At 39.1% G+C, this 26,092-nt stretch overlaps 1 protein-coding gene across 2 annotated transcripts in view; it reads left to right on the top strand.

The window, feature by feature from the left end:
- The window catches only part of PDGFC (platelet derived growth factor C), a 239,304-nt gene extending 213,897 nt beyond the window's left edge, over positions 1–25,407 (top strand). The window contains exons 5-7 of one of the 2 annotated variants that reach the window (XM_065903661.1): positions 11,241–11,451; positions 16,295–16,512; positions 23,877–25,407. In XM_065903661.1, coding sequence (XP_065759733.1) covers positions 11,241–11,451; positions 16,295–16,512; positions 23,877–23,993 — 546 coding nt within the window. In that variant the 3' untranslated portion in view covers positions 23,994–25,407. The remainder of the gene's footprint in view (positions 1–11,240; positions 11,452–16,294; positions 16,513–23,876) is intronic. The other variant, XM_065903662.1, reaches the window with a different exon arrangement.
- Positions 25,408–26,092: the final 685 nt, after the last annotated feature.

Below are 26,092 nucleotides of genomic sequence, written 5' to 3'. Positions count from 1 at the left end.
AATAGCTCAATTGTTTATTGAAATTTTCAATTATACTGTTTTACTCAATTCTTTTATAATTTTCTAATAAAAGTAATATCATCCAGGCCTTAAACAGTGCCCTACAGACACACACATAAATGATATATCACTGTGTAATCTATGGAAATGCTCCATCTTCTTGGGCTAGTGGGAATGGCTCTCCTGCTTTGAAGCAGAGACGATGGTTTACACCCTCTGCCCTCTGAGGGCCTTTCCCCTGGTGGAAGGAAGGATGGCAGGAGAGTGTGAGTGGCCGATTTCAAGAAGCATAAGGGCTACACAGAGGTTAGGATTTCAGTACAGACCTCTCCTGTTGAGCTCCACCGGTTATCTATAGCATCTTTCAAAACAGGCCTTTTTTTTTTTAATGTAATGTGTACAAGCAGGTATATGTTTCAGAAAAAGTAAAATTTAAATAGTATTTTAACTATACTCTCTTGACCCTTTGTGGTAAAAGTATATAAATTAAGTCAACAAAGGGAACAGGCAGAAACAGGGAAGCCAGCTGGAAGACTGTTACAGGTGGTGACTTGGATGTTAGGGTGGTAGCCATGGAAGTGGTGAAAAGTGGTCAGATCCTCTTTGGGGTGGTTGGTCCTGAGACCAACTTTGTGTTGGAAGCAATGCCCCAACACTGGAAAGGTGTATACTGCCTACCACTCATCTCAGATTCCTCGGGTAAGAGTTCAGTCCCACAAGACTGCCTTCCTCCCCACCTCAGAGTCTGTCGCCTGGGCTTCTGACTGACCAGGTGCAGTTGGGAGGTTCCAACAGCTTCCTCCATTTTGGACGGCAGTAGGGAGTTCGGATGTCACCAGCGCTCTGACTGACTGCCCAGAGATCAGAGGTCCCCACGGCCCTCTCCTCAGATTCCGTTAATTTGTTATAATGGCTCACAGAACTCAGAAAAATATTTTGCTTACTAGAGGATTTATTATTATTAAAGGATAAAACTCAGGAACAGCCAGATAGAAGCTCAGGGTGAGGTATGGGGAAATGACTCTGGGCTTCCATGCCAGGAGCTCACCTCTCTCCCAAAATGTCCACATGTTCACCAACCCAGAGCTATCTGAACCCCACCCTTTGGGGTTTCCATGGAGGCTTCATTACATGGTCATGGTTGATCAAACCATTGGCCATCGGCAGTACATTCACCCTCCTGCTTCTCTCCCTTCCCTGAAAGTGGCGGGAGGTGGGGAGGGGGGTAGGACAAAGGGGAAGGGAGGTGCCAAGAGACTTGACAACTCAAACCCCTAGTCACCTGGTTGGTTCTCCTGGCAGTCAACCCCTCTTAGGTGCTGCCAAGAGTCACCTCGTTAACATAGCAAAAGACACTCTTACTGCTCTCAGAAATTCCAAGGGTTTTAGCAACTCTGCAGAAACAGAATGAAGACCAAACCTGTATTTCTGACTGTAAATCACGTTATCAGAGATACTGACCCTTGTCTGACAGTAGAGCCAACATAGGGTGGGAAGCGGGATGCAGGCAAAGGAGAGGAGCAGAGGACAACTCCACACGATTGTCCCTTTACCATGGTAGCCACGGGTGCAGGCTACAGAGAGGAAGGTGGTGTTAACATGTAAGTCACAGGGAATGTGCTAAGCTCCATGAGGTCACACAAGGAAGGAATATAGGCAAAAGTTAGGTGAGGTCCAAGCCTGGAGGTGGGTGACTAGGAGCACCCGGCCAGCACAACCCAGGAGATTCATCTCTCCAGGTGGGAAGGATGGATGGAGCCAGGTATCAAGATGGACTCAGAAAATGTGCTGCAGGGGTGAGGGTGACCTTGTTGACACTCATACTTTCAGTTCAGTTCAGTTGCTCAGTTGTGTCCAACTCCTTGCGACCACGTGGACCGCAGCATGCCAGGCTTCCCTGTCCATCACCAACTCCCAGAGCTTGCTCAAACTCATGTCCATTGAGTCAGTGATGCAACCATCTCATCCTCTGTCATCCCTTTCTCCTCCTGCCTTCAATCTTTCCCAGCTTCAGGGTCTTTTCCAAGGAGTCAGTTTTTAGCAGCAGGTGACCAAAGTATTGTAGTTTCAGCTTCAGCATCAGTCCTTCCAATGAATATTCAGGAGTGATTACCTTTAAGATTGACTGATTTGATCTCCTTGCAGTCCAAGGGACTAGCAAGTCTTCTCCAACACCACAGTTCTCATACTTCACATCCATGCTAATTACTTCCATTAGACAATCTCATTTTTCCCGTCAAAGTGGGACTTCTTATTACTGTCCCCGACCTAAGCTACTTGCTCACACATTTTATATTTTCAAGTCATTTAAAAATTTTTATTGGAATATAATTGCTTTGCAGTGTTATGTTAATCTCTATTATACAGTAAAGTAATCGACTGAATGTACACATACAACCCCTCCCTCCTGAACCTCCCTTCCCCACTTCCCACCCTTCTAGGTCATCACAGAGCACTGAGTTGAGTTCCCTGTGCTATATATAGCAGCTTCCCACTAGCTGTCTGTTTTCCACATGGTTGTCAAGCTATTTTAAAGTAAATTACTCTGGACTAATTTTTTGCCCCAAGTATGATCTCCCACCCATACAGTATTTGAATGAGGTTGAGGGTCGTATCTGATTATTCAGTTTATTGAACAGATCATTGAAAATATCCACTAATATAGATGCTATTTCTCTGCTAGATCCCCACAAAACATTCTGCAAGTTACCCTTTATGGCTGTTAAATATTACATTGAATAAATATTGAACTGCAAAGGAAATTTCTGTAAGAAAGAGCCTTAAGGATTCTGGTTTTAGTTGCACAAGGGTTGCAGGGAAGGAGTGTTTTATTTTAACAGTTCTTAGCTTGCCTCCTTTTTCATCCAAAGTTCCTTTCTCTTAGTCCTTTCTTGAGAACTGAAACAAGCAAATCCACAAGTATTCACTATAATAAGATTAGGGGGAAACTCCCGTGGTACTTTATTGTCAAACACTAGTAGCTGCTAGATGTTGTTTCAGCTTTGTAGGGCCTGTCACATTTTTTGATTCAGAGGAATCATTTTTAAGATCTCAGTAGAAAAAAAAAAAAACCAAAAAAACCCTTCATTTTGGATTCCCACAGATGCCATTGTGGAAATGCTATTTAACTGGCCTATGGATCCTAGCTTTCAGTCTAGATTGTTACTGTTTATCCAGTTTTACCTCACGAGTAGAAACCTGTTCTGATTCCCCAGCCTGCAGTCAGCTGTCCTGGAAAACCTGGTTTCTGGGGGACCTTCCACCCTGAGGTGCCGGCAAGAGGTGGAACCCCTTTAAGTGGGATGACTCTAGACAAGAAACTTTAGGTCAGGAGGTGTGGGGATAATGGTGTTGTGATTGCAAGTCTAGTAAGGTGGTGGTTTTTTGCGCTGATTGGAACATGGGGCCAGTAACAGTCTCATCCACTAATTTAGTAAGAAACTGCTTCTAACATAAACATTCGTCTTTTTTTTTTTTACGTTTTCAACAAAGCCAGCCATCTCTTTTTCCATATTTGGGCCCAGGCAGAACAGGGCTGCAACTCAGGGTTTGCCTGAAACCAGAAAGGCAAGGTTTGAGCCTCGAAATGACAGCTTTTAAGTGCTGGAGGATAAACATGATTCTCTTTTCAGCCTGGATGGTCGCTGGGATTGGCTGTGTAGACTAACGTAGGTTTATTCCGTGGCCAAGCTCTCTGAGTAAGAGCCTCTCAGTGTTACAACTCAATGTGAATGCAACTGGCCACTTTCCCGAGGATTTATCACTTAAATATATAATCTGCATCACTCACCCAGTATTAAAACATCTGTTCTTGAGTATGAATGCAAACATCTGATTTTCTTTGCTAGCTTAAAACTAATTTAAAAACCTAACCCAGATAACTTTGGGGATGGATTCAGATATGAGCAGGAGGAAGAAGCGTGTTTAAGTGAATTGTTCCATAGCATTCTTGTGTCTTTACAGCACCTCCCGTCAGTCATTCCTGGCAGAAATTTTTGTCTGCAGGCACTGTCTGTTTCTTAAGCTCTTTGAAAGGCAGCCCTGTGCTCAATATATCAGCTTGACATGATGTAACTGAGATTGGATGATGTAAGACAAGGCTGCAAAAGGCTGAGTGCTTTTTCCTCTTCCCTTACCTGGATGATCATTTTGTTGTTCTTTTGTGTTTTAATTACTACAACAATAAAACCTAATCTGCATTCCTAATACTTCTGTCAGGTATGATTGAAGTGAAGGCTCCTTATCAGTTTGAAATGTCCTGTATGCCTGGCTAGAAAAACTGCAGCATAAATCTTTGCAGGTCTTAAACATTTTACAGCAGTTGCTATGCTACTCAAGGTAAACATTGGTATGTGTGTGTTTGTCCAAGGAAGGTTCATTGTCAATGTTATATTTTTAAGATGGCGCTCGCCAGAGAAATCCTAATAAAAAGACAAGCTCTGTTTTTTTTTTTGAGATAAGTATTTATCGTAGAATTATAAGCAGTTCAGATAGTACTATTCCAAATAGGAAGTGAGCTTTTCTTTTTCTGAAAAAGGAGATGATAATTAATGCAAAAGATATTTAAGGTAGCCATCAAAATACAAAACCACCAATATGCTGATTTTTAAATGAACTTGTAGAAGTCAACAGAGGAACTAACTTGCTGTCTTGAGCCCACCCATCCACGTGGGCCTTACTTCATCCAAACACATGGGCTATCTGTTATGTTTCAGTAATGAAAGTAGAAATATATTTGTTTTTCATTTGTTCTTTCCTACTGAGTTCCCTTTTTATGGTCCACACTCACCAGGATTTGTTTGAACATTGTTGAGTTGCTTATGTGATTCTTGATAGCAAATTCTCAGTTTGGCTTTGTTTTGGCAAGGGGAAGAAGTCTCTCCTGTGAAACAGAATACTTGGCGTGTAAACGTTAAGCTTCCCAAGAGCGAGAATTTTGGTCTGTTTTGCTCACAGCACCCACGTGATGGGCTTTTTAATAAATGTTTGTTAAATGACTTAATGGACATGGTATAACATTAACGTCTGTTTGCTGCTGTAATCAATATTCACTCGGGAATTCCATGACAGTGTGTTTTAGTCTGCCAGGACTGCTGTTACAAAGTACCACCGGCTGGGTGGCTTAAACTTCAAATTCATTTTCTCACGGTGCTGGAAGCTGGAAGTTGGAGATCAAGGTGTCAGCAAGATTGGTTTCCTACGAGGCCTCTTTCCTTGGCTGGTAGACAGCCACCTCCTCCCAGTGCCTTCAAGTGGGCCTCCCTTTGTGCATCTCTGCGTCCAAATGTCCTGTTCTGCGAAGGACTTCTTCCTACAAATCTCTTCTTCTTTCCAACCCAGAACCCAAAACTGCTAGATCAAATGGCAGTTCAATTTTCATTTTTTGCTAACCTTCCTTACTGTTTTCTGTAGTGGCTAAACAAATGTACATGCCCACTAACAGTTCATAAGGATATTTTGGAAAGGACACAAAAAGCACAACAACCAAAGCAAAAATCAAACAAGTAGGACTTTATCGAACTAAAAACAAAGCTTCTGTGCATCAAAAGAGGTACTCAGAATCAAAAGGCAACCTGTAAAATAAAACATGTGCATACCAGATATTGGATAAGGTGTTGATATACAAAATGTGTAGAGAACTCATGAAACCCAATAACCAATGAAACAATACAAAAATCCAACTTTAAGATGGGCAGAGAAGTTTAATAGAAAATTTTCCAAAGAGGACAGACAAATGGCCAACAGTACATGAAAAGATGCTGAACATCACTCACCATTAGGGAAGTGCATACCAAAGCCACAGTGAAGTATCGCCTCACACCTGTTAGGACGGTCATCGTCAAGAAGACAAGAGATGGAGGTGTTGGCGAGAGTGGGGAGAAAATGGACTCTCTTGTATCCTGCAGTGACATAGAATTCTTAATTTAAAGGCAGGAAAGAAACTTAAAGGCACTGGATGTAGTAGCCCTGCTTTGCAGAGGAGACAGCTGAGGCTCTCTTGGGCTACCGTGTGTGTGGAAATTCCCTCCCCTGACGTAGTAGCCCCAGGGGTACACCAGAGGCTCCCTAACTCCTCATCAGGCTCTTTGCTCTCATCGTGTCTCCACTCAGACTGACCTTCTTTGAGGACCTGAGAAGACCTCATCTTGTGTAGGATCATGACACATGATCCTGACATTCTAGAAGTGGTTGGAGAGGACAACTCATTACACAGAGATTTCAGATCTCTTTTCTCCTCTTTCATGATCTGTCTTTGCAAAGTTCTGTGCCCAGAAAGGTCTAGGCTAGGATTAAGTTCTGCATTGGGAAAGATTGAAGGCAAATGGAGAAGGAGGCAGCAGAGGATGAGATGGTTAGACAGCATCACCGACTCAATGAACATGAATTTGAGCAAACTCCAGGAGATAGTGGAGGACAGAGGAGCCTGGCATGCTATAGTCCATGAAGTCTCAAAGAGTGGGACATGACTTAGCGACTGAACAACAATAATAGGATTAGGTTTTCCACCACGTTATTGCTGCGATGCTGCAGTTAATAGCAGAAAAGCCCTTTTCTAGCTTATTGAAGTAGGGATATTGATTTAGCTAGTACATTACAGAAACCAGGAAACTCTGCTTGCCGTTTCTGGCCATTGTCATCCACTGGGTAGTCTCAGTATGATCCATGACCTAGAAGTAGGTGTCTGTTCCCATAGTGACTAAAGGAACTATTCAAGCCACTCTGCTCAATCATAAGTCTTTTTTTTTTAGTTTTATTTTTAATTGGAAGATAATTACTTTACAATATTGTGATGGCTTCTGCCACACATCAGCATGATTCAGCCACAGGTGTACATACGTCCCCTCTCTCTTAAGCCTCCCTTACCTTCCCGCCCCACTTGTCTAGGTATTTTTATACAGCAGAGGTATTGTTAGAATTTGCTAGGCACTTAAAATGGGAGAAAGGCTCTGAGCTTGTACTGGAAAGTGGAATTTTTGGTTCAAGGAGAAATGAAAGATTAAAAACAGTGGAAGATATCTTTCCCTCTAACTTCTTTTTTTCTGCTGCTCCTCCTTTTCTCTGAAAATCCCTTTGGACTACTCAGAAAAGCAGAACCTCAAAAGTGAACAATCTGAATGTTCCTTGAACCAGTGGGTGGGTGACAGTCATGAGAAAGCCCTTAAAAAAGAAAAGTACCACTTCCTCTCTTCTGTCCGGGGATTGAATCTTTGAATCCAAGGGGAAGTAAGTTAATTCTCCCCACACCCTTTTTTTTCTTTAGATGGGGACTTCCCTGTGTGCCTACATGTATGTGTGTGTGTGTGGTTATCTTTTTTAAGTATTATTTTAATTTATATCTTTAAAAGTGTGAACACTTAGCACCAGTATCTGCATGCAGTAGCATTTGTCAGGTGGTTTGGTTCCCTTGGTCACTTGAGGGGATTTATATTCAGATACCTCATTGAACTCAGGATGTGCATATTCTGTTTGTCCAACATTACAGAGCTATTTTGTTTTTCTTTTTCTGTATAGCTACTTTAAACTTTATCTCAGCAATATTGATTTTAGTTGAAACTTTTCATTGTTCTTGAAGGAATTCACTACATTTCCAACAGAGTTGGAAGCAAAATAAATCAACTCCAGAGCATAAATAATTCTATATCCTGCCTAAAATATACATTCATAACCTGACACTTTAATGAATAATACATTGACACATTTTGTATCGACTTTCTATACATTTATTCTCTGTGTGTAGATTGACACAATTGATTTGTTTCATCATAATTATGAGTCATAACTCAGTTATTCTTTGAGTAATACACATTTTGGCTGATAGTTTGAAATTTTTCAAAAACGTGGCATCAAATTTTCACATTATAAATTACATCAATATTAACCAAATTGGTTAACCTAATAATGAACACTTTTATTAGATAATTGCTTATTTATATATAAATCACAGTAGTACTATGTCAAAGCAATTTTTCATTTCTTAGACAATTAAAAACCTATGGTAGTAAAGAGGAATATATTAAATTTGGCTTTTACTCTTAAAAGTTGATTATAATAATGGAAAACATCTTAGTGCTAATAGTTTAGCCAGAATTTTTACATTCTTGAAAGTAGATCTTTAAAATAAGAATGAAATCAGTATTGACCGAAACTGCCACATTCATTTCTACTGATCAGCCTTTATAAACCCACTACCAACACCACCACAGGCAAGAGGGGCTCTGGACCCACGAAGCTATGAGTCCCAAGAGAGGCTATTTCGCCCCAGAGAGCGAATGTCCTTTTTTCTGAGTGACAGTGTCGCTTCTGCTTTTCAACTGCTGTGCCCACAGGATAGTCCAGAGAGGGGGTCTTTTCCAGATTAACACAATTGCGGTATTTAGGGCAGCAAAGGCTCTGTTACTGGAGAAGTTTTCGTGGATGAGTTGGGTTTCGAGGAAGGCTGTTATAAATGGTCAAGATTTATTGTGCAGATCACAAGACAGAGTTGTGCTCATGGGGGCAGGGCAACGCATTAGCAAGGGTACAGGTCAAGGTCAGGAATATGACATGAGCAGCAGTCAGTAAGGAGACTAGATTGATTGGGACAAAATGTGCTTGTCTTTGATGAGTGGAGGATTAGATGGGAGAGGTGAGTGAGGGTCAGGTGGTGAGGCTCCTGAATACAGGGTAAGGAATTTGGATGTTATCCTTCAGAAGAGAAATCACTCTAGGCATTTGTCCAGATTCATCCCGTGATCGGCGATAGCTTATTTTAGGTAGATTAACCCAGGGTTATGCAGCATAGGATAAAAGGAATAAGGGAAGATTGAAGACAAGGAGACAGATTTACAGGCTCCTAAATATAGTCCATGGTTTTCAGCTTCTGCCCAAGACCTGAGTAATGAAGATGAAAAGGAAGAGCTGATATGATAGTGTTTTTTTTAAATACAGCAAATGTTATCATTTTTACCTGATCTCCAGAAAGAACCCATACTTATTATAGAAAATGCTTAAAATACACAGTTATACGGAAGAAAATGAAAATCACCTGTTCTCATTAAAACTGTAGATGAATGCTCTTGAAATTTTAGGCACTTTTGGTTTTTTGTTTTGTTTCAAAGTATGTGGGTTGAAATCATGGTAAAATAATGCTAAGTTTAAAGAGCTTGGATTACTTATCATTTACTATGTTTTAGGCATTTATTTCTTAATAAAAAATTCTAGAGGACTCTGCATTTTTATTGCAGAATGCTTGATTTACAATGTTATGTCAGTTTCTAGTACATAGTAAAGTGAATTATATATATATATGTATATGTATACATACCCATATATGTATATATCAATAAGTAGGCTTTTCTGTTATGGTTTATTGCAGGATATTGAGTACAGTTCCCTGTGCTATATAGTAGTAGGAACTTATTGTTTATCTACTTTATATATAATAACGTGTATCTGTTAATCCTAAACTCCTAGTTTATCCTTCGTCCTCTTTGGTAACCATGTTTGTTTTCTATGTCTGTAAGTCTCTTTCTGTTTTGTAAATAAGTTCATTTGTATCAGTTTTTAGATCCCATGTGTGAATGATATCACATGGCACTTGTCTTTCTCTGTCTGACTTATTCCGCTGAGAATGACAGCCTCTAGGTTCCTCCATGTTGCTGCAGAGAACAATGTTTTGCTCTTTTCATGGCTGAGTGATATTCCACTGTATACGTGTACCACATCTTCTTTATCCATTCATCTGTCAGTGGACACTTAGATTGCCTCCACATCTTACTAGAGAACCTCATTTTTAGTGCCTATCCCACTATTTCAGATTATGAGTGCAAGGTTATTAACTATTCCACTATCGTAAGTCAAGATCGTTACCAACTTTTTGTTATTATGAATTTTACTGTAATAAACTCAGTCAATGTAAATGCTTTATTTCATACTATTCCTTTTCCTTCCTCTGTAAGTAAATAAATAAAATTTAAAGATTAGGTGGAGCATTTGTTCCTGTATTTATTTTTTCTATTTTGATTTCAGTTCTGGTCTACCACACCTCACCCTTAGTCCACTTTAAAAACTGGGGAAGGGGATATTACTTTTGATCTTTTCCTGAAATTATTGCCTTCTTCTGATGCTTGTCGTTTAAAATGGTGTATTTTAATCCATTGTTTAATCCTTTAATACCTGAGCATTTTAGGTTGTTTTGATTTTCTCCTTTTCAACACTGATGAATTGATATTCCTACATACATACTTCATGTGCACAAATAAAAGACTATAACCTTGAAAGTGAGTTATAGGGACATGGGATGTATCCATCTTCAACTCTAGTATCCTGTGCACATCAGTTGCATCAGCTACAGTGGTACCAATTAATACTCAATTTTGCAGGCAGAGCAGAGAAATTTCAATCCACCCACATCCTTGGCAATCCTTTCTTTTAAATGCTCACCAATCTCCTATAAGTGAAATAGTATCTCTTTTGTGTATATGAAATATTTCACTTTTGTTATGCATTTCTCTAGTAACTAATGAATTATAGTATAGCGTGATTTCATATGTCTAGTGGCCATTGAAGTTTCTTGTCTGGAATTTGCCCAGTTTCTATTGAGTTTGTTTTATTTCTCTATACTCTATCCTGTGGCAGGTATGTGGTTTGCCAAGGTATTCTCCCAGTGTCTGTATTTTAACTCTGCTTGTTTAAAAATTTTAGGCAAATTTCTCAAAGTTCTCTTTTATGGTTTGGATGTTTCCTATCTTGATTAATAAGTTCTCCAATGTCAAAGATGTTTCACTTACAATTTATTCATATTCTTCATGGATCAGTTACTTTATATTAAAGCTTTAATTCCTCTGACAATCACTAATAAACCCACCAGGTGATTTCCCAGAATGAGGAAGATGAAAAGTGGAAAACAAAGGAAAAAATTGATAAACTCTTTTAAGGCTTCCATTGTTAAGTCCATAACTGGACCACAGAGGCATCATCTGTTTTGTGTAACAGCAGGTACCCACACCTACCATGGTTTGTGTTAACAAAAGTGTATGTCTTCCCCATTGAAAATCTTCCACAGAAACTCCATCCAAGTTCAACTACATGACTTCTTTGCAAAGTATCAATTACTCCTGGTCATTGAGGTTGAATAAAATTTCACTTCCCTGTGTTTTCAGCCATGGTCTCACTACCTAGCCCCGTGCCTGAGTCCAGAAGGAACACGTTGCCATTTTTAAAACAGAGTCCACCTAACATTGGCTTCATTTTGCTTTCAGCAGCTCACGGAAACCGTGAGTCCTTCCTCGCTGCCCGCCTCAGCCTTGCCACTGGACCTCCTGAATAACGCCGTCACTGCCTTTAGTACCTTGGAAGACCTCATTCGATATCTTGAACCAGACAGATGGCAGTTAGACTTAGAAGATCTCTACAGGCCCACTTCTTTGCAACTACTGGGCAAGAATTTCGTGTTTGGAAGAAAATCCAGAGGTAAGCTCTCACTTCAGGTTAGAACCTCATCTAATTTTCTTAGCAGCTCATGTTTCGGATTCTTCTGCCATACCTTCTAATGAGTAGAGTTTAAAATTCTTCTTTGATAAAGTTAAATGCTCCATTTTCTTAATATTTGAGCATATTTACATATTAAATAAGAATGCACATAAAAGGAGGCTCTTCTGACTGGGTATGGGAGAGTTAAAGAGATGCTTTTGCTGAAAATGCCTATTATTTCTTTAATTCAAAAATATCATGGTGATGAAGTCCTCTGTTACGTTTCACAGGAATTGTTGCTTATTCAAGCTTAATATTTGGTGTATATTAAATTACAAATTCAATAGAGATTATCATAGCTGCAGAGCCAGGTTTGGGGCTAGAAAAGGGGAAAGCTGTATTAAAATCTTTGTGTAGCATGTCCCCTGAATCAGAATTATATTCATTTCCTAAGCCTAGCAACTTTTCTAAATATTATGAAAAATACCCATGGCTCCCCAGAAAACAGACCTACTAGTTTCCAAGATAGGAATCACTATAAGAAAATAATGTTCTAAAGGAACTCACACCATGATGATTCTTTCTTTGTATAAATATGTTTGAAATGATCACTTTTGATTATATGAGCATATCTCCTTCCAAGAGTGAAAGTGTTGATAATTAAACTTAATTCCACAAGGTCAAGAAATTGGAGATAATGGTAACGGGATTTTCTCTAAGGTCCGCTAACTTTCCTAGTAACACTAACATTGGAAAGCATCTCTGTCAGACACAAATGAAAATGCAACTGGCTAATTATAACACCCTCAGAAAATCAGTTTCAATCTGTCAGATACTTTAAAATCTACCTAGGGTCTTTTACACAATGGAAGAACAGTCTGTAGAATGTCTATAGAAAGCAGAATATTTAGTTAATTTGAGCAACTCACAGGGGCAGATTGCATCAGACATGTTCTTCAGAAAGAAACCCTATTCCCACCCTTTCCTGCTCAGAGCTGCAGCTCTTCTGATCAAGACCTTCCATCTCAGCAGATCCTGTTGAGACTTGCCCAGCATGGTATTCTGCTGGGCCAGCAGCCCCAGTTTCCTCTCAGCAATATTGGAAATCTTGTCCAGAGGCAGCCGAATCTTGTCCAGATCCTGAAAGCTGTTGCATATTTATAAGATGTGATCTTGATGAATAACTCACCAACAGCACTTCCCTTCCCTCCTGCTCAGGAACAGGAAGATGGAGACTTGGGAGGCTGGCTGCAACGCCCCTGAATACAGCCTTTGTTAGCAAATTTGGAGTAGATTATCGAGTGGATCTGTAAGAAGCAGAGGGAGTCAGCTGGGTTCTGAGCTCAGATCGAGTTTTGACAGCTGTTCTTGGGATGGGAGCCTGCAAATCTCCCCTCCAGGCATGCCCATGTGTCTGTATCTCTCCCTGTGGTGTTCAGTGATGATTTGGCCAGAGGCTAGGGTGTACTTAAAAGACCCAGCACTGAAACAGATCTTTCAAATATTCATTTAACACTTTCCAAATTGAAGCCCTTTGCAGTGTGCCAAATCTATTAACTTTTTAAGCATACGGTAAGTGTGAGAAAAGCAGTGTATATTTTTGGAACTTTACATAAACTATAATGCAGGTGTGGGATAACATCTATATAGACAAAACCAACTCCCTTCCCCAGCGTCTCTACAAAGGAATGAGGAGTAAAACATTTAAAAGCTTCTAATTAGACACTGAAAGAGATTTTCCATAGAATAAACATATCACAGTGTTACCACATTCATCTTAGAAAGACCACCCTCAGATTGCAATACAGTCATAGAATTTCCTTGGGCTGAATGTCTCAAAAGAATGAACACTAATAAAGTAAAATGTGATCATGGTTTTTTTTTTTTCTTTTTTTAACCAGTGTTATCCTTTTTAGTAAAACTTGCATATTTATGAATCTGAACAAGAAAATAGGTATTAGAAGAACAGTGTTCATTGATGACAAGCTTCACATCTTCATTCTTTAGAAAGACAGGCTAATGCTTGCGTCGTCTTAGTAGTCACAAAAAGAAAATAAAGCATCTGAAGGCTGTTTACTTTACAAATATTTTGTAAAGGGAAACTTCATAATTAGTAAAGTTGTACAAAAGTGTGTGTTGATGCATGACCTTTCTCTCTCTCTGTTTTTCTTCTTTTTTTTTTTTTTTGCCTAGGTGTTCTACACAATATTTTATGAATTTGTGATACCAATTATAGTCACATGATGTATTTTAATGAAGCTTAGATGAGTTTGAAGTCCTAACAGTAGGAAGCATAAATTTCAAATAACATAAGCTAAATTTAAAGTCCTTCTTTAGCCCAAAGTAGACTGCATTCATGTCTTTCCGTTTCTTTATTTTCCCTTTCTTCCTCCAATTCAGTGTATTCATTCATATCTTCCTACTACAGAAAAGAAAAACTAATTTTTTTTTTTAAGTCAGGCTTAACTAGTACTTAAAAAGGGCTTTTGACTTTTGTGTCAAACATGATAGATGAGTGGAAGCTAAGTTGAAAGTCTGTTTAAATTTTCACATTGTAGCAGGTATCATAACTTGGTTCACTTGGGAAATCCATCTAACCTTTTATTGTGGTTAAGTAAACATTTTAAAGGGAACATATACAGTCTCATTTTCTAGTTGCATGAAATGGTATGTTTAAAACTCTTTGAGGTAGATGAATATCCTTTGAAAGCTAAGAGCTTCATTCACATTCTAAAGAAGTATAAATCTTAAATAAGCATTAAAAACTTTGGCAACTTGCTTTTGTATGTGTGTGTCTGTTTTAGGTTTTCTCACTCCTTGCCTGGATATTAACTTCTAGAGAAAAGATTCAAAGACGCTCCTATGCAGCCTTGACAGTTAAAGAGCAGTATGTACATACACTGTTAGTTCAGCAAAATGAAATCAGATAAAACAGGTGACATCACTTAACCTAATTATCTCATTAATTTTATTAGAACTAAGTTGGTCTTTAATGGCACTTAAAAAATGAATTCATTTCCTCTTAAATATTTAAAAGTTTTACTTACATAGGATCATTTTTCAGATGAAAGGGAAATCTTTAGATACTCAAATAAAACAGCAATTTTTCTGTTGAGTTGGAAAAAATAATTTTAGCTGAATGAGGCTGAAATGAACCTGTTAAATTAGCATTTCCTTGGTGTTTCCCTGTTCTTGATCAATTTTAGTCAATTGTATAGTTTACATGTGTTTATAATTTACAATTGCATATACAAAATCTTGTATGTGTTTCTTAAAAATACTTACCTTGACTTCTTTTGACATTTTAGAAAAACTTGACCACATGCACAAGTATAACATAGCTAAAGAAAACAAGCATTTGATTCTTACTACCTTGTTTTTTTTTAAATATTTTCAAATATTAGTCAGTTAATTTTTAAAACTGCATTATTATTATTATTGAAGTTAACTTTGGCCAGAAAATATTATTTATAATGTTGTCAATATTAATGAAAATATATTTAACATATCTCTTATATTTTAGATAATGTTCCTAAATTTTAATAAAACTATTTTTGACAGAATAAAAGCTCTGATGAATTATTATTCAAACCTTCAATTTTATTGGAATTGCTTTTATTTGAATATTTCTAGGGGAAAAGGCAAAGCCCTAAAGCAGAAATTAAGATTATTTTAGAAATGCTTATCCTAGTAATTATCAACTACTTCATATTATATATATAAGTTTATACTAAATGTGACACATTATTTTGATATAACTTAACTAAGGCAAAGTCATCTTGTAGCTAAAAGCAATGGTTCTTTGAGAATTTACTGTAGCAATTAATAAAAGGATATTTTTTTGCTCTTAATAAGTAGATATTCTAAAGAATAAAGCACAACATAGTTAACCAAGTTACTAAAACAATAGAGACAATGGTTATAAATTAGACATTACTTCCATCCATTAAAAGGAGACTAGAAATCTTGCCTGGAAAATCCCATGGATGGAGGAGCCTGGTAGGCTGCAGTCCATGGGGTCACCAAGAGTCAGACATGACTGAGTGACTTCACTTTTCACTTCCATGCATTGGAGAAGGAAATGGCAACCTACTCCAGTGTTCTTGCCTGGAGAATCCCAGGGATGGGGGAGCCTGGTGGGCTGCCGTCTATGGGGTTGCACAGAGTCGGACACGACTGAAGCGACTTAGCAGCAGCAGCAGCAGCAACAGAAATCTAAAGGAGTGTAGTTAAACTAAATTTTCAAGTCCATAAACTAATCAACACACCAGAAGCAATGCTTTCCAACAACTCCTGCTCTTTTAAAAAGTGTCTTATTTTTCACTCCTGGTCCACTCAGCTGTCTTCAAAAACTCATTTTCTTCATTCCTCTTCACATTCTATGATTCTTGTAAAGTTCTGCCAGCAAATTTCTGAACTTCGTTCTTCATTCATTGTGTGAGTTTGTCATCCTTCTAAAACTTGGATTTATTTTTTCATCAAAGCTTTCATTTTACATTCTATTCTTCCCTTCAATGTGTCCCGTGTTTGATTTTTTTCTCAAAGGTTAGAAGATGTAGCCCCATTTTTCCTGTAAAGTGTCCTATGTTTGGCTCTTAACTGTTTCTTTTGGCTCCATCCTCAACTCTGCACAATGCCACCTCTTCAACCATCCCTGGGTCACAAGTAAGCTCTGTTTGCCATCAAATAGAAAGTCCAGCCCACAAGCTACATCACCCTAAGACCTGGTTCAATAATTAGGGTTATTCTTAAGGTGATGGTTCATGAAATAGTTAGATTTAGAGCTTAGTGAAGTGCGTCCGGCTCGGAGCTCACCCCCTCTTGGCTCCTTTGTGCCCCGCAGTGGTGGACCTGAACCTGCTCAAGGAGGAGGTGCGGCTCTACAGCTGCACGCCCCGCAACTTCTCCGTGTCCGTCCGGGAGGAGCTGAAGAGGACCGACACCATCTTCTGGCCGGGCTGCCTCCTGGTGAAGCGCTGTGGCGGGAACTGCGCGTGCTGCTTGCACACCTGCAGCGAGTGTCAGTGTGTTCCCAGCAGGGTCACCAAGAAGTATCACGAGGTACCGACATCCTTGCCTCTCCTGGTCTTTTGAGTTGGGGGCTTGGGGCTTGTGTCCCAGAATATCCTAAAGCAGTGCCTCGGGGAAGGCTTGTTGTCTTCAAGGAGAGGTCATCTTCAGGGAAACCAAACGAAACCAAACCAAGGTTTACAGAAGAGTTTCTGTTTTTATTTATTACTTTTATTTAAAAATTAGAACCTTAATCTCAGAAAGCCAGACATGAAGGATTTGGACAGCTTGTCCTCCGAATGGACAATCACGGGTGATCAGTGGACTTTTTCCTCTCTCATGGGAAAAAACACAATATGTTCTTGTGGATGGGGAAAAATGGATAAAATTTTCACCTTTTCAAAATATCAAGGGGAAAAAAAATCAAGGGAAAATATTTTAAAGACAAACTTGGAGGTAAATTATGGTCCATTTTGGAGAAAAGAGATCTTTGATGTTTATTTTTTCCATTTGGGGTAATGCTAACACATAAATCCCAAGAGCATATTCATAATTATACTTCTTATTATTCATCATTTATATTGTATTTTCCTATTATTCATGTGGCCCCAAATAGTATGTTAAACCTTCTATGGATTCTTCATCCTTCTATGTCTTTATCCTATGGAATTAAGGAAAATACAAAAGGAAATATTCTTCATATTCTGTAATTTAATAAGAATTATTAAATTCTTAGTAATTTTTGGTTTTCAGAGCCTTGGTAATGTTAGGGTTAAACATTTAAAATTCTTATTACTTATCCCCAGTTATACCCTCCACCACCCTCTCCAGCGGCACATAGCTTTCACACATCAGGAAGCAATCCCTTTTGATGGCTCAACTTCGGTCTTTACAAAATATGTTTCACAAACTTTAAGTTTTACAAAACCAAACCAAAGTCTGCCTCCTAACATCATTTCAGTGTGGCTTCATTTGTTTTTGTCTTTTTTGCTAAATAAAAGAATGGCACAAAATAAATATCTACTTAATAAATGAAATGATTTTTCTTATGTATGAAGGCACCAGCAGAACCCACATCTGTTGGGTAATCTGAATATGTCATGTCATAAATTGCACTCATGTGACAGGGCTGCCCAGCTCTTCCCTGGTATTGTGTTGGCAGTTGACTAAATGGGAAAAAAAATCACTGAATTCCAGAATAGAAGGTCCCTGTTTCTACCCTAGGTCTATTTTTAACTTGCTATAACTATCATCAGGACACTTAGCCTGCATAAGTGCAAACTAGGATCAATTTTTCCTGATGGTTTTATTCTCTGACAATTATTAGATGACAGTTTTTAGAAGATAACTTCCAAAACTGGCAGCCTGGAGAATAAATAGGACTGCTTGCTCTCATATTCCACATGCATCTAGAGACCTTTGTGCTAGAAACGCCCTCCACTCCTGTTTCAGGAGGAACCCCAATCCCACTCTGCCCAGGGGATGGCTTTGTTGCTACTCTGAGAACTGGGAATTTAGTTAAGAAAAAACCCTTCACATGGCAGTTCTGTTACTGAGCCAAACTTGGGTTGCTTGCCCTCCCGAGCGGTAAAGTCAGTCTGTTGACCCAGCTTGTAAAGGAAATACAATGTTTATTATAGGCCCAAACAAGGAGTCCAGGTAGTTAGCGTTTAAAAGACTTGAATGCCTAAAGGCCTCCAGGAAAAGGTTTTTAAAGATGGGGTAAGGGAAATGGTTTCAGCTCATGAACTTTCTTCTAATTAGTTGGTGGTAAGGTCATCAGAAGTCAACATCATCAACCTTCTGGTTCCAACTGGTCTAGAAGCTATGTGCTTGTGGGGAGCATATGGTTCAGTTCTTTTACCTGGTGTCTGAGAAACAGCTCAAAGGATATGGCTCAGGATACTATCAATAGCCCTTGAGGAAGAACTCCAAAGGTCCTTAATTTTGTTTAATGACTAAACTATTATTATTTTACTTGACGGTTTTCCTTTCTGCATTTTCTCACTTCTCCTATTAAATTTACTCTTTGAATAGTTTTTCTACAGACAAAAGACAAAATGAGGACGTGGAGAAGGGGAGTGGCCCATAGGGTCCTATTCTAAAACATGTTAAGGTCAAAATGCCTCAAAGGGAGGCTGATATTAGAGTTGATTAGTATAATGTAAAAGGATGTAATTAAAGTAAGAGGTAAACTGGAGCGACTCTTTTCCCACCTAAAATTATTCAATTTTGAACTTTCTAAAGCAGGTACTTACTAAGGAAAGTGTATCTGGGGACCTGATTTAGCCGACAAGTCTTGGGTTTATGACCCAACTTGTGAAGAGCTATAAAGGCCAGAGTAGTCTTGTGAGCTTTCCTAAACAAGCTTATCAGATGCTGAGTCCATGTCAGGCCTTGGGGCTGCAGAATCAGTCCTCAGATCAAGAGGATCCTCCTCCATCCTATACTTGTAAATTTCTTTTCAAATACCATTAGCTTCAGAGTTATCCAGAAAGTTGCCACAGAGTGTGCAATACGTGTCCTAAAGTCTCAAGTAAAATTCTGTGGGGAAAGGCCATGGGCAGAGCTTCTGCACGACTGCCCTTCAGAAGGGCATTGATTCATCTTCTCCAGCCTTCAGTTGGGGTTGATTGTGGGCACTACCTATAGTCCACACTTAACAACTGTGGGTGTTTATCTAGTTGTGTGATCATCGAGTACATTTCCCACAAATATCTCTAAAGTGTATGCACACAGATATAATTATATGGTTACCAATTCCACATTTCTCACAGATATTGCCAACCTAATCCTGTCTTAATTTTTTCAATGTTTCATTGGAATTATAAAATTTTCTTTGATACTATTTTTTTAGCAATCAAATTAGCCTATGAAAAAAGATTATTTGTTTGGTGTAATTCATGGTTCCTGAGCCCTAAACTTTTCTCAGCCTTATACTTTGTATTTTCTGAGGCTAGTAAATTTAGCATTACTTCTAAATAAATGAACTTTTTCAAAAACGTAGCTTATAACATTTCTAAAATCATTGTTATTGAATACCATTAATCAAGATCTAGAAACTTATTTAAAGTGAAGGCTTTCATTCTTTTTGATGATCCTTGGTCCAGTTCTCAGTTTAAAGATTATTCTACTTCATGGACAAAGCAGAAGCAAAGACAGAGCTTAAAAGTTTTATATTTTATCTCTTTCATCCAGCTCTTTTATGCAGCTTGCCTACATATTAAGCTGAAGTGTATCTATTTGTGTGACTACAAATATAACTGAATAATTCCCTCTTTTGCTTCCTTTAGCATTTTCATTGGGTTTTCACAAACTTAAAAAATCATAAAATGTAACATAATGTTATATTTTGATAAAATATTTTCAAATTAGATTTTTATTGCTTTTTTATCTAAAACCAGATAGTCTTTATTTGAAGCCATTTTAGCCAAAAACAAAAAATGTTTTCTTAATTTCCCTGTCTCCAAAACACACATTTTCAGAAAAACAAGACAGGGGTTTTATGTATGTGTAAACCTAGATGTTACAACTTTTTAGTTTACTGTCAATCCCAGCATAACTGTAGTTCATCCTCCTGCATGTGTGCAACTTTAATGATATTTCTGTTAGAGAACAGTTATTACTTTGTATTTGTTTCTCCCAAATTGAGAACTAAGAATAAAGATGCCATTACAATGCAGGGCTCAAATGCAGGGAATCCAAGGCTGTGTGACTTTGGGCTAATTACTTAATCCCTGGCCCCTCAATTTCTGTGATGTGAGCTGTAAGCCTTCACGCCTCATTGTGAGGACTCAAGGAGCTGATACTTACAAATACCTAGAATGAGGTCTGGCACATTTCAAGCCCTCCATATATACTGGCGATTGTCTCACTCAACTTTCCCTGGTGACTCAGACGGTAAAGAATCCGCCTGCAATGCAGGCAAGCCAGGTTTAATCCCTGGGTCAGGAAGATCTCCTGGAGAAGGGAATGGCTACCTACTCCAGTATTCTTGCCTGGAGAACCCAGGGACAGTGGAGTGCGGTGGGCTACAGTCTATGGCTTTGCGAAGAGTTGGACGTGACTGAGTGACTAACACTCACTCAGCTTTATTTTTGCCCCCTCCACCTTGTCTAGCCTTATTCTTTGACTATGGCAACTAATCAATACAGATTTAATGAATTTTGCCCAGAAATAGGATATTTTCTTTCTGGCAAAAACATTTGTAAGATATTCTGACAAATGTATCGCTCCTTTCCCCCATTCTTAATCACCCTAATGGGCTCCATCTTGTTTACGTCTTCATACATTTAGTTTCATTTTTCATAGCACATAGTCTTTTCTTGTGTAGATCTGTTTTTTTGGGAGGAGGGGGGATAATTATACCACTCAACTGCCTTGCTCTAGTAATGTGTCCCATCACCCAAGGCTCTGTGTGACCCGGAATTTGGGACAGCAGTACACGTGCATTGTTCCTTGATGGGTCTTTCTGGCCTGATCTGTTCTCTCTGCAGTCTCTGGTTTTAGCATTTCCTTGCATTATTTCTTTACACAGTCAAAATTGTAGTTTGAATCTCTTCCTCAAAACCTTTGTGAGATATGCTTCTACCTCATTTCTTTCCTGTATCATAAGCCATGCACTAAAGACCAGTAACCCTTTTTAACATTGTCTGGGACCAGGTAGTCATTTTCCAGATCTCTCTGTGTCTTCCAAAGTCCAAACTTTCAAAGGGAATTAAGAGGGAAAACACTTATTAAACCTGCACCACATTCAAGACCTGAACACCCTTGGAACATTATGAGATTCTTTTGCTTTTGTAAATATCCACAGGCATGGGTGGATGAAGATGGGGTGGAGAGGGGGCAATTGTGTGGTGACTGCATCTTGTGTAAGCTCTGCAGAGGGAAGAAGGATTGTTGGGTTGCAGCCTGGTGTGATGTAGACTGTCAGAACTGTATATAGGGGTCTCACTAATCCTTACCATTCATGGTCATTCTTTCCCCTGCCAACTGGGAGAATGTATATAAATGGACACAGGAATTAAAGACATTCCCAGTATTGCACTGTATGTATCCACCCGACCAGATTCCAGAAGCTACTTGTCGAGAGTGATGATAAGGCATACTGCCAGCATCTTAGGAGTCGTTGGTTTTGATGCCGCCCTATGTTGGTCAGGGCTTCCCTGGTGGCTCAGAGGTTAAAGCGTCTGCCTGCAATGCAGGAGACCTGGGTTTGATACCTCCAAGATGCCCTGGAGAAGGAAGTGGCAACCCACTCCAGTATTCTTGCCTGGAGAATCCCATGGATGGAGGAGCCTGGTGGGCTACAGTCCACGGGGTCGCAAAGAGTCGGACACGACTGAGTGACTTCACTTTCACTTTCACTATGTTGGTCAAAAGTGAGAGATCAGTACCAACACATAAACTGTATTCATCTCACTGGATTAAGTTTCACATAAAAATAATAGTCTGAATAATTATCACTCTAGAATTGTAAATGTCATAGAAAATCTACTTTAAAAGCTTACTATTTTTCATAACTATCATAAGACTTTGCAGCTTATTTCTCTAGGAAGAAAGTTACTAAATAAGTAGAGTATATGACTAGTAATATTCTGGTTCTTGGTGAAATTATTATCTATCATTGTAATCATTCTCATTTGGCAAAAGTACAGATAGTGACTGTGTCACTCATTCTCTCTAAGCTTCTGTTCACTCATTTGTAAAATAAGGCTAATAGTTGTAAATTACTTCATAGAATTCTAGTGAGTTAAAGTATGTGAAAAGTATTAGATCACCTGGTACCCAGTAAGCATTCAAAAAATGTCAGTTAATTAACCTTTGATATGACCAGATACTCCAAAGGGAGGACGCTTCTTTGTTTTTCATTGTTAAATATTTAAGTAAAACAGTCATAAAACCAGTTGTTGTTGTTGTTTAGTTACTAAGTCATGTCCAGCTCTTTGCGACCCCATGAACTGTAACCCACCAGACTCCTCTGTCCATGGGATTATCCAGGCAAGAATACTGGAGAGGGTTGCCATTTCCTTCTCCAAGGGATCTTCCCAGACCCGAGTCTCCTGCATTGGCAGGTACAGACAGTCTTTACCACTGAGCAACCAAGGAAGCCCCGGTAAAACCTGATTTGTGCCGTTTTGGATTAATGAATATTTCCAGAATGGTATCTTTTAGAAGTTGCTCTGCAAAGTTATCTGTGTCAGACTCAGAGAGCAAACTACACAACTTCACATTATTCTGTGCTCTGTTCATAAGCCAAAGCCACATAATTTCTAAAACTTTGTTATCATTTCTGTTATAAGACCTAAAATGTAATGTACGTTGAGTAGTTAGTTCTTATCAAATATATCAGAGAATCGTGTATAGAATACATAGCTGTATCCTTTCATCACAGTTTGAAAAGGGTGTGTTTAGTATCAGTGTCTGTTTTGCTGTATTTTTGGTTAAAAATCTCAACCATCCAAACTGCAAATAACTTCATTTAATAGAGGCATTCTTGTTATTCCTGCCAACTGTACACGACACAGTAGGACCCAGCTGCAGAAAGTTAACTGTGACGGAGCTGTTGTCGACGAAGTACATCTAATCCATCTCATCAAGTTTACAGAGGATTTGACGTGTAGCCAAGCACGTTAATGAGCAGCATAATTGAGCAGACTCAGCTGCAGACGGGTCGGGTTTCTTTTCACAGCATCGCAGTACTTGCCTGCTGTGCTCCAAGGATAAATATTTGCTAAGCATGTGAATAAATGAATGAAAGAAAACAACAAACGGAAGAACAGATTGTTCAGTAGTGGTTTCCAAAACACCTAAAGAAGGTGAAATTCCCTCTGATTGCAGTTAAATGCGCAAGGGAAAGAGGGTATAGTGAATCTTGCAATTTAAAAACTATTCTTTTTTAAAATTTTATTTTATTGAAGTGTAGTTGATTTCCAATGTTGCGTTAATTTCTGCTGTATGGCAAAGTGACTCAGTTATACATATACATATATATTATTTTTCATATTCTTTTCCATTATGTTTTATAACAAGATATAGTTCCCTATGCAATACAGTAGGACTTTGTTGTTTATCCACTCTTTGTATTCTAGTTTGCATCTGCTAATCCCAAAGTCCCAATCCATTCCCTCACCTGTCCCTCTCTCCCTTGGCAAGCACAAGTCTATTTATTCTGAGCAGCCTCCTTCCTAATTGTTGGTATTAAAAGGTCTTTCCTTTCATGGAAAGATGATAATCATTTGTGATTTCTTTGAAGGGTGGAGGAATATGTTCATAATGCCTTCAGGAGTAGAAATTAAAATGTGTTAAGTCATTGTTGGGCCCCGAGATTCTGTTCTGAAATCATTCCTGCCCATGAAGTCACAAGTTGCAGACGTGGCCTGATTTTAAAGGTGGTTTCCATTGTTCCCTTTCAGGTCCTCCAGTTGAGACCCAAGACAGGCGTCCGGGGGCTGCATAAGTCACTCACGGACGTGGCCCTCGAGCACCATGAGGAGTGTGACTGCGTGTGCAGGGGGAACCCTGGGGGATAATGCCTCGCGGCGGCTCAGGGCTGCCTCTGCGACAGAACTTGTGCCTTATCTCCATCCACAGTCCCGGCTGTTGGCTCCAGGGCCCTTTCATCTTCAGGATTTACAGCGTGTTCTGAGAGAGGAGACACCAGGCAGAATTAGGGGTTGTGCAACGGCCCTTTGGAGATGAGGCCCCATGACAAGAGGAACGTCCTCGCCTTGCCGGGAAAGGAATGAACCTTGTAGATTTCTAGTTAGTTGCAAAGTCCCTGTGAGCACCCTGGGCTGCCCTCTGTCTCTGGTCTGGATGTGGCCTAGGTTCATGTCAGCACAGGAAACACTGCCTGTGAGCCCCTGGTTCTGTCGCCTTGCTTAACTCTAAGCCCCGTGCTCTGGGGCTCAAATCACAGAAATCTCGGATTGTTTCTTCTAGTCACATGTATAAGAGTGTTCTAAGTTCTACCAACATGGGTTTTAAAAAGGAACTGTGTTGCCATGAATTAAACTTGTCATGCTGATAGGAGAGACTGGATTTTCCATATTTCTTAATCAGATTTCTACCATTTAGAAGAAGAGACCTCCATGCATGGTTTGGAACAGACAAACCTGAGAAGAGTGGCCTTATCTTCACTTTATAAGTTGGTTTATTTGTTTTATTGTGTACATTTTTTATAGTCTCCTTTTGACATTATAACTGTTTGCTTTTCTAATCTTGTTAAATATATCTATTTTTACCAAAGGTATTTAATATTCTTTTTTATGACAGCCTAGATCAACTATTTTTAGCTTGGTAAAATTTTCTAAACAGAATTGTTATAGCCAGAGGGACAAAGATGATATAAAATATTGTTGCTCTGACAAAAATACATGTATTTCTTTCTTGTATGGTGCTAGAGCTTATATCAATCTACTTTTTCAAATATTAATTGGGAAATGGATAGAATTTGGTAAGTTGCAAAGACTCTTGGAAAATAAATAATTGTGTCTTCAACTCCTCTTATTGAGATGAAAGTAAAAAGCAGAATACCCCCAGAGGCATCCAGGTCCAGGCGTTACTAACCTCTAACCCTTATTTAGGAAAGTGTGAGCCCAGCTCAGAAGATCATAAAGCACCTTGAGAATAAGAGACTTGACAACCTCCTGACAAAGCATGTTCAGCTGTCCTATAGGAACACATCCTATTTATTGTGATGTTCTGGTTAGATTATCTTTAAACTCTGTTCCATACACTTGTATAAATACATGAATATTTTTATGTACAGAAGTATATCCTTTAATCAATTCACTTATTGTACTCTTTGGCAATTGGAAAGAAAATCAGTCAAATCCTTCGCTTGTACAATGCTGAATCTTGTGCCTAGGTTATGTGGTGACTATTGGAATTAAAAATGTATTGAATCACCAAATAAAAGAATGAAGCTATTTTGGGGAGAAACTGAGTGTGTGTTTGCAAGATTTGTGTCACCATGATTTTTATTTTGCAAAAGGTGCTATCAGTTCAAAAGACAGGCAGAAAAGTAAGCATTTCTGGTGAGGCTTTCCTGCCTCTGGGCTCCTGTACTTTTGAACAGTGGTTTTCTTTTTCTCGGTTATCTTGATACTGATTAGTGGTAAATTAAGTTGCAAGTGACTTGGAGTTGTGTGTGATTAATGAAATGCTTGATGACAGATTATATGGTGGTATGAAATGAGGGAGTGTAACTTCCTACTCCTGTCTTTGCATTTTCAGAGGCTGATACTAAAAGGGGTAAGCCCAGACCCCTCTAGCACGTGGATCCACATACCTAACATGGCACACATCAAGATGTGTGAGCCTGTGTTTTAGAAGTAGATCTCAAGGCAGGCTGGTGTCTTCAGCACTTGAGCCCTGCATTCAAACTTGCCTGGGAGCCATCTAGGTCCCAGGCTCTTTCAGGAAATAGCCTTTCAAGCACTTTCCCACCTGACAGTCCTCCCCTGCACCCACCCACGTGAAAGACAAAGTGAAAATACCTGCTCTGTATTATTGAGTTATTATCATAATTGTGTCCCAGCTGCCTGGAGGCTGACTAGATACAGCTTGGCTGCTGTCCTGGAAAGTCTACCACGTCTCCATCTGGTCATTTGACCACTCTTATTAG

This window comes from Muntiacus reevesi, chromosome 13 (assembly GCF_963930625.1).
Source record: "Muntiacus reevesi chromosome 13, mMunRee1.1, whole genome shotgun sequence".
Taxonomy (NCBI): domain Eukaryota; kingdom Metazoa; phylum Chordata; class Mammalia; order Artiodactyla; family Cervidae; genus Muntiacus; species Muntiacus reevesi.
Note: the sequence above shows the minus strand (reverse complement) of the source record. Positions and strands in the feature narration are given on the sequence as shown.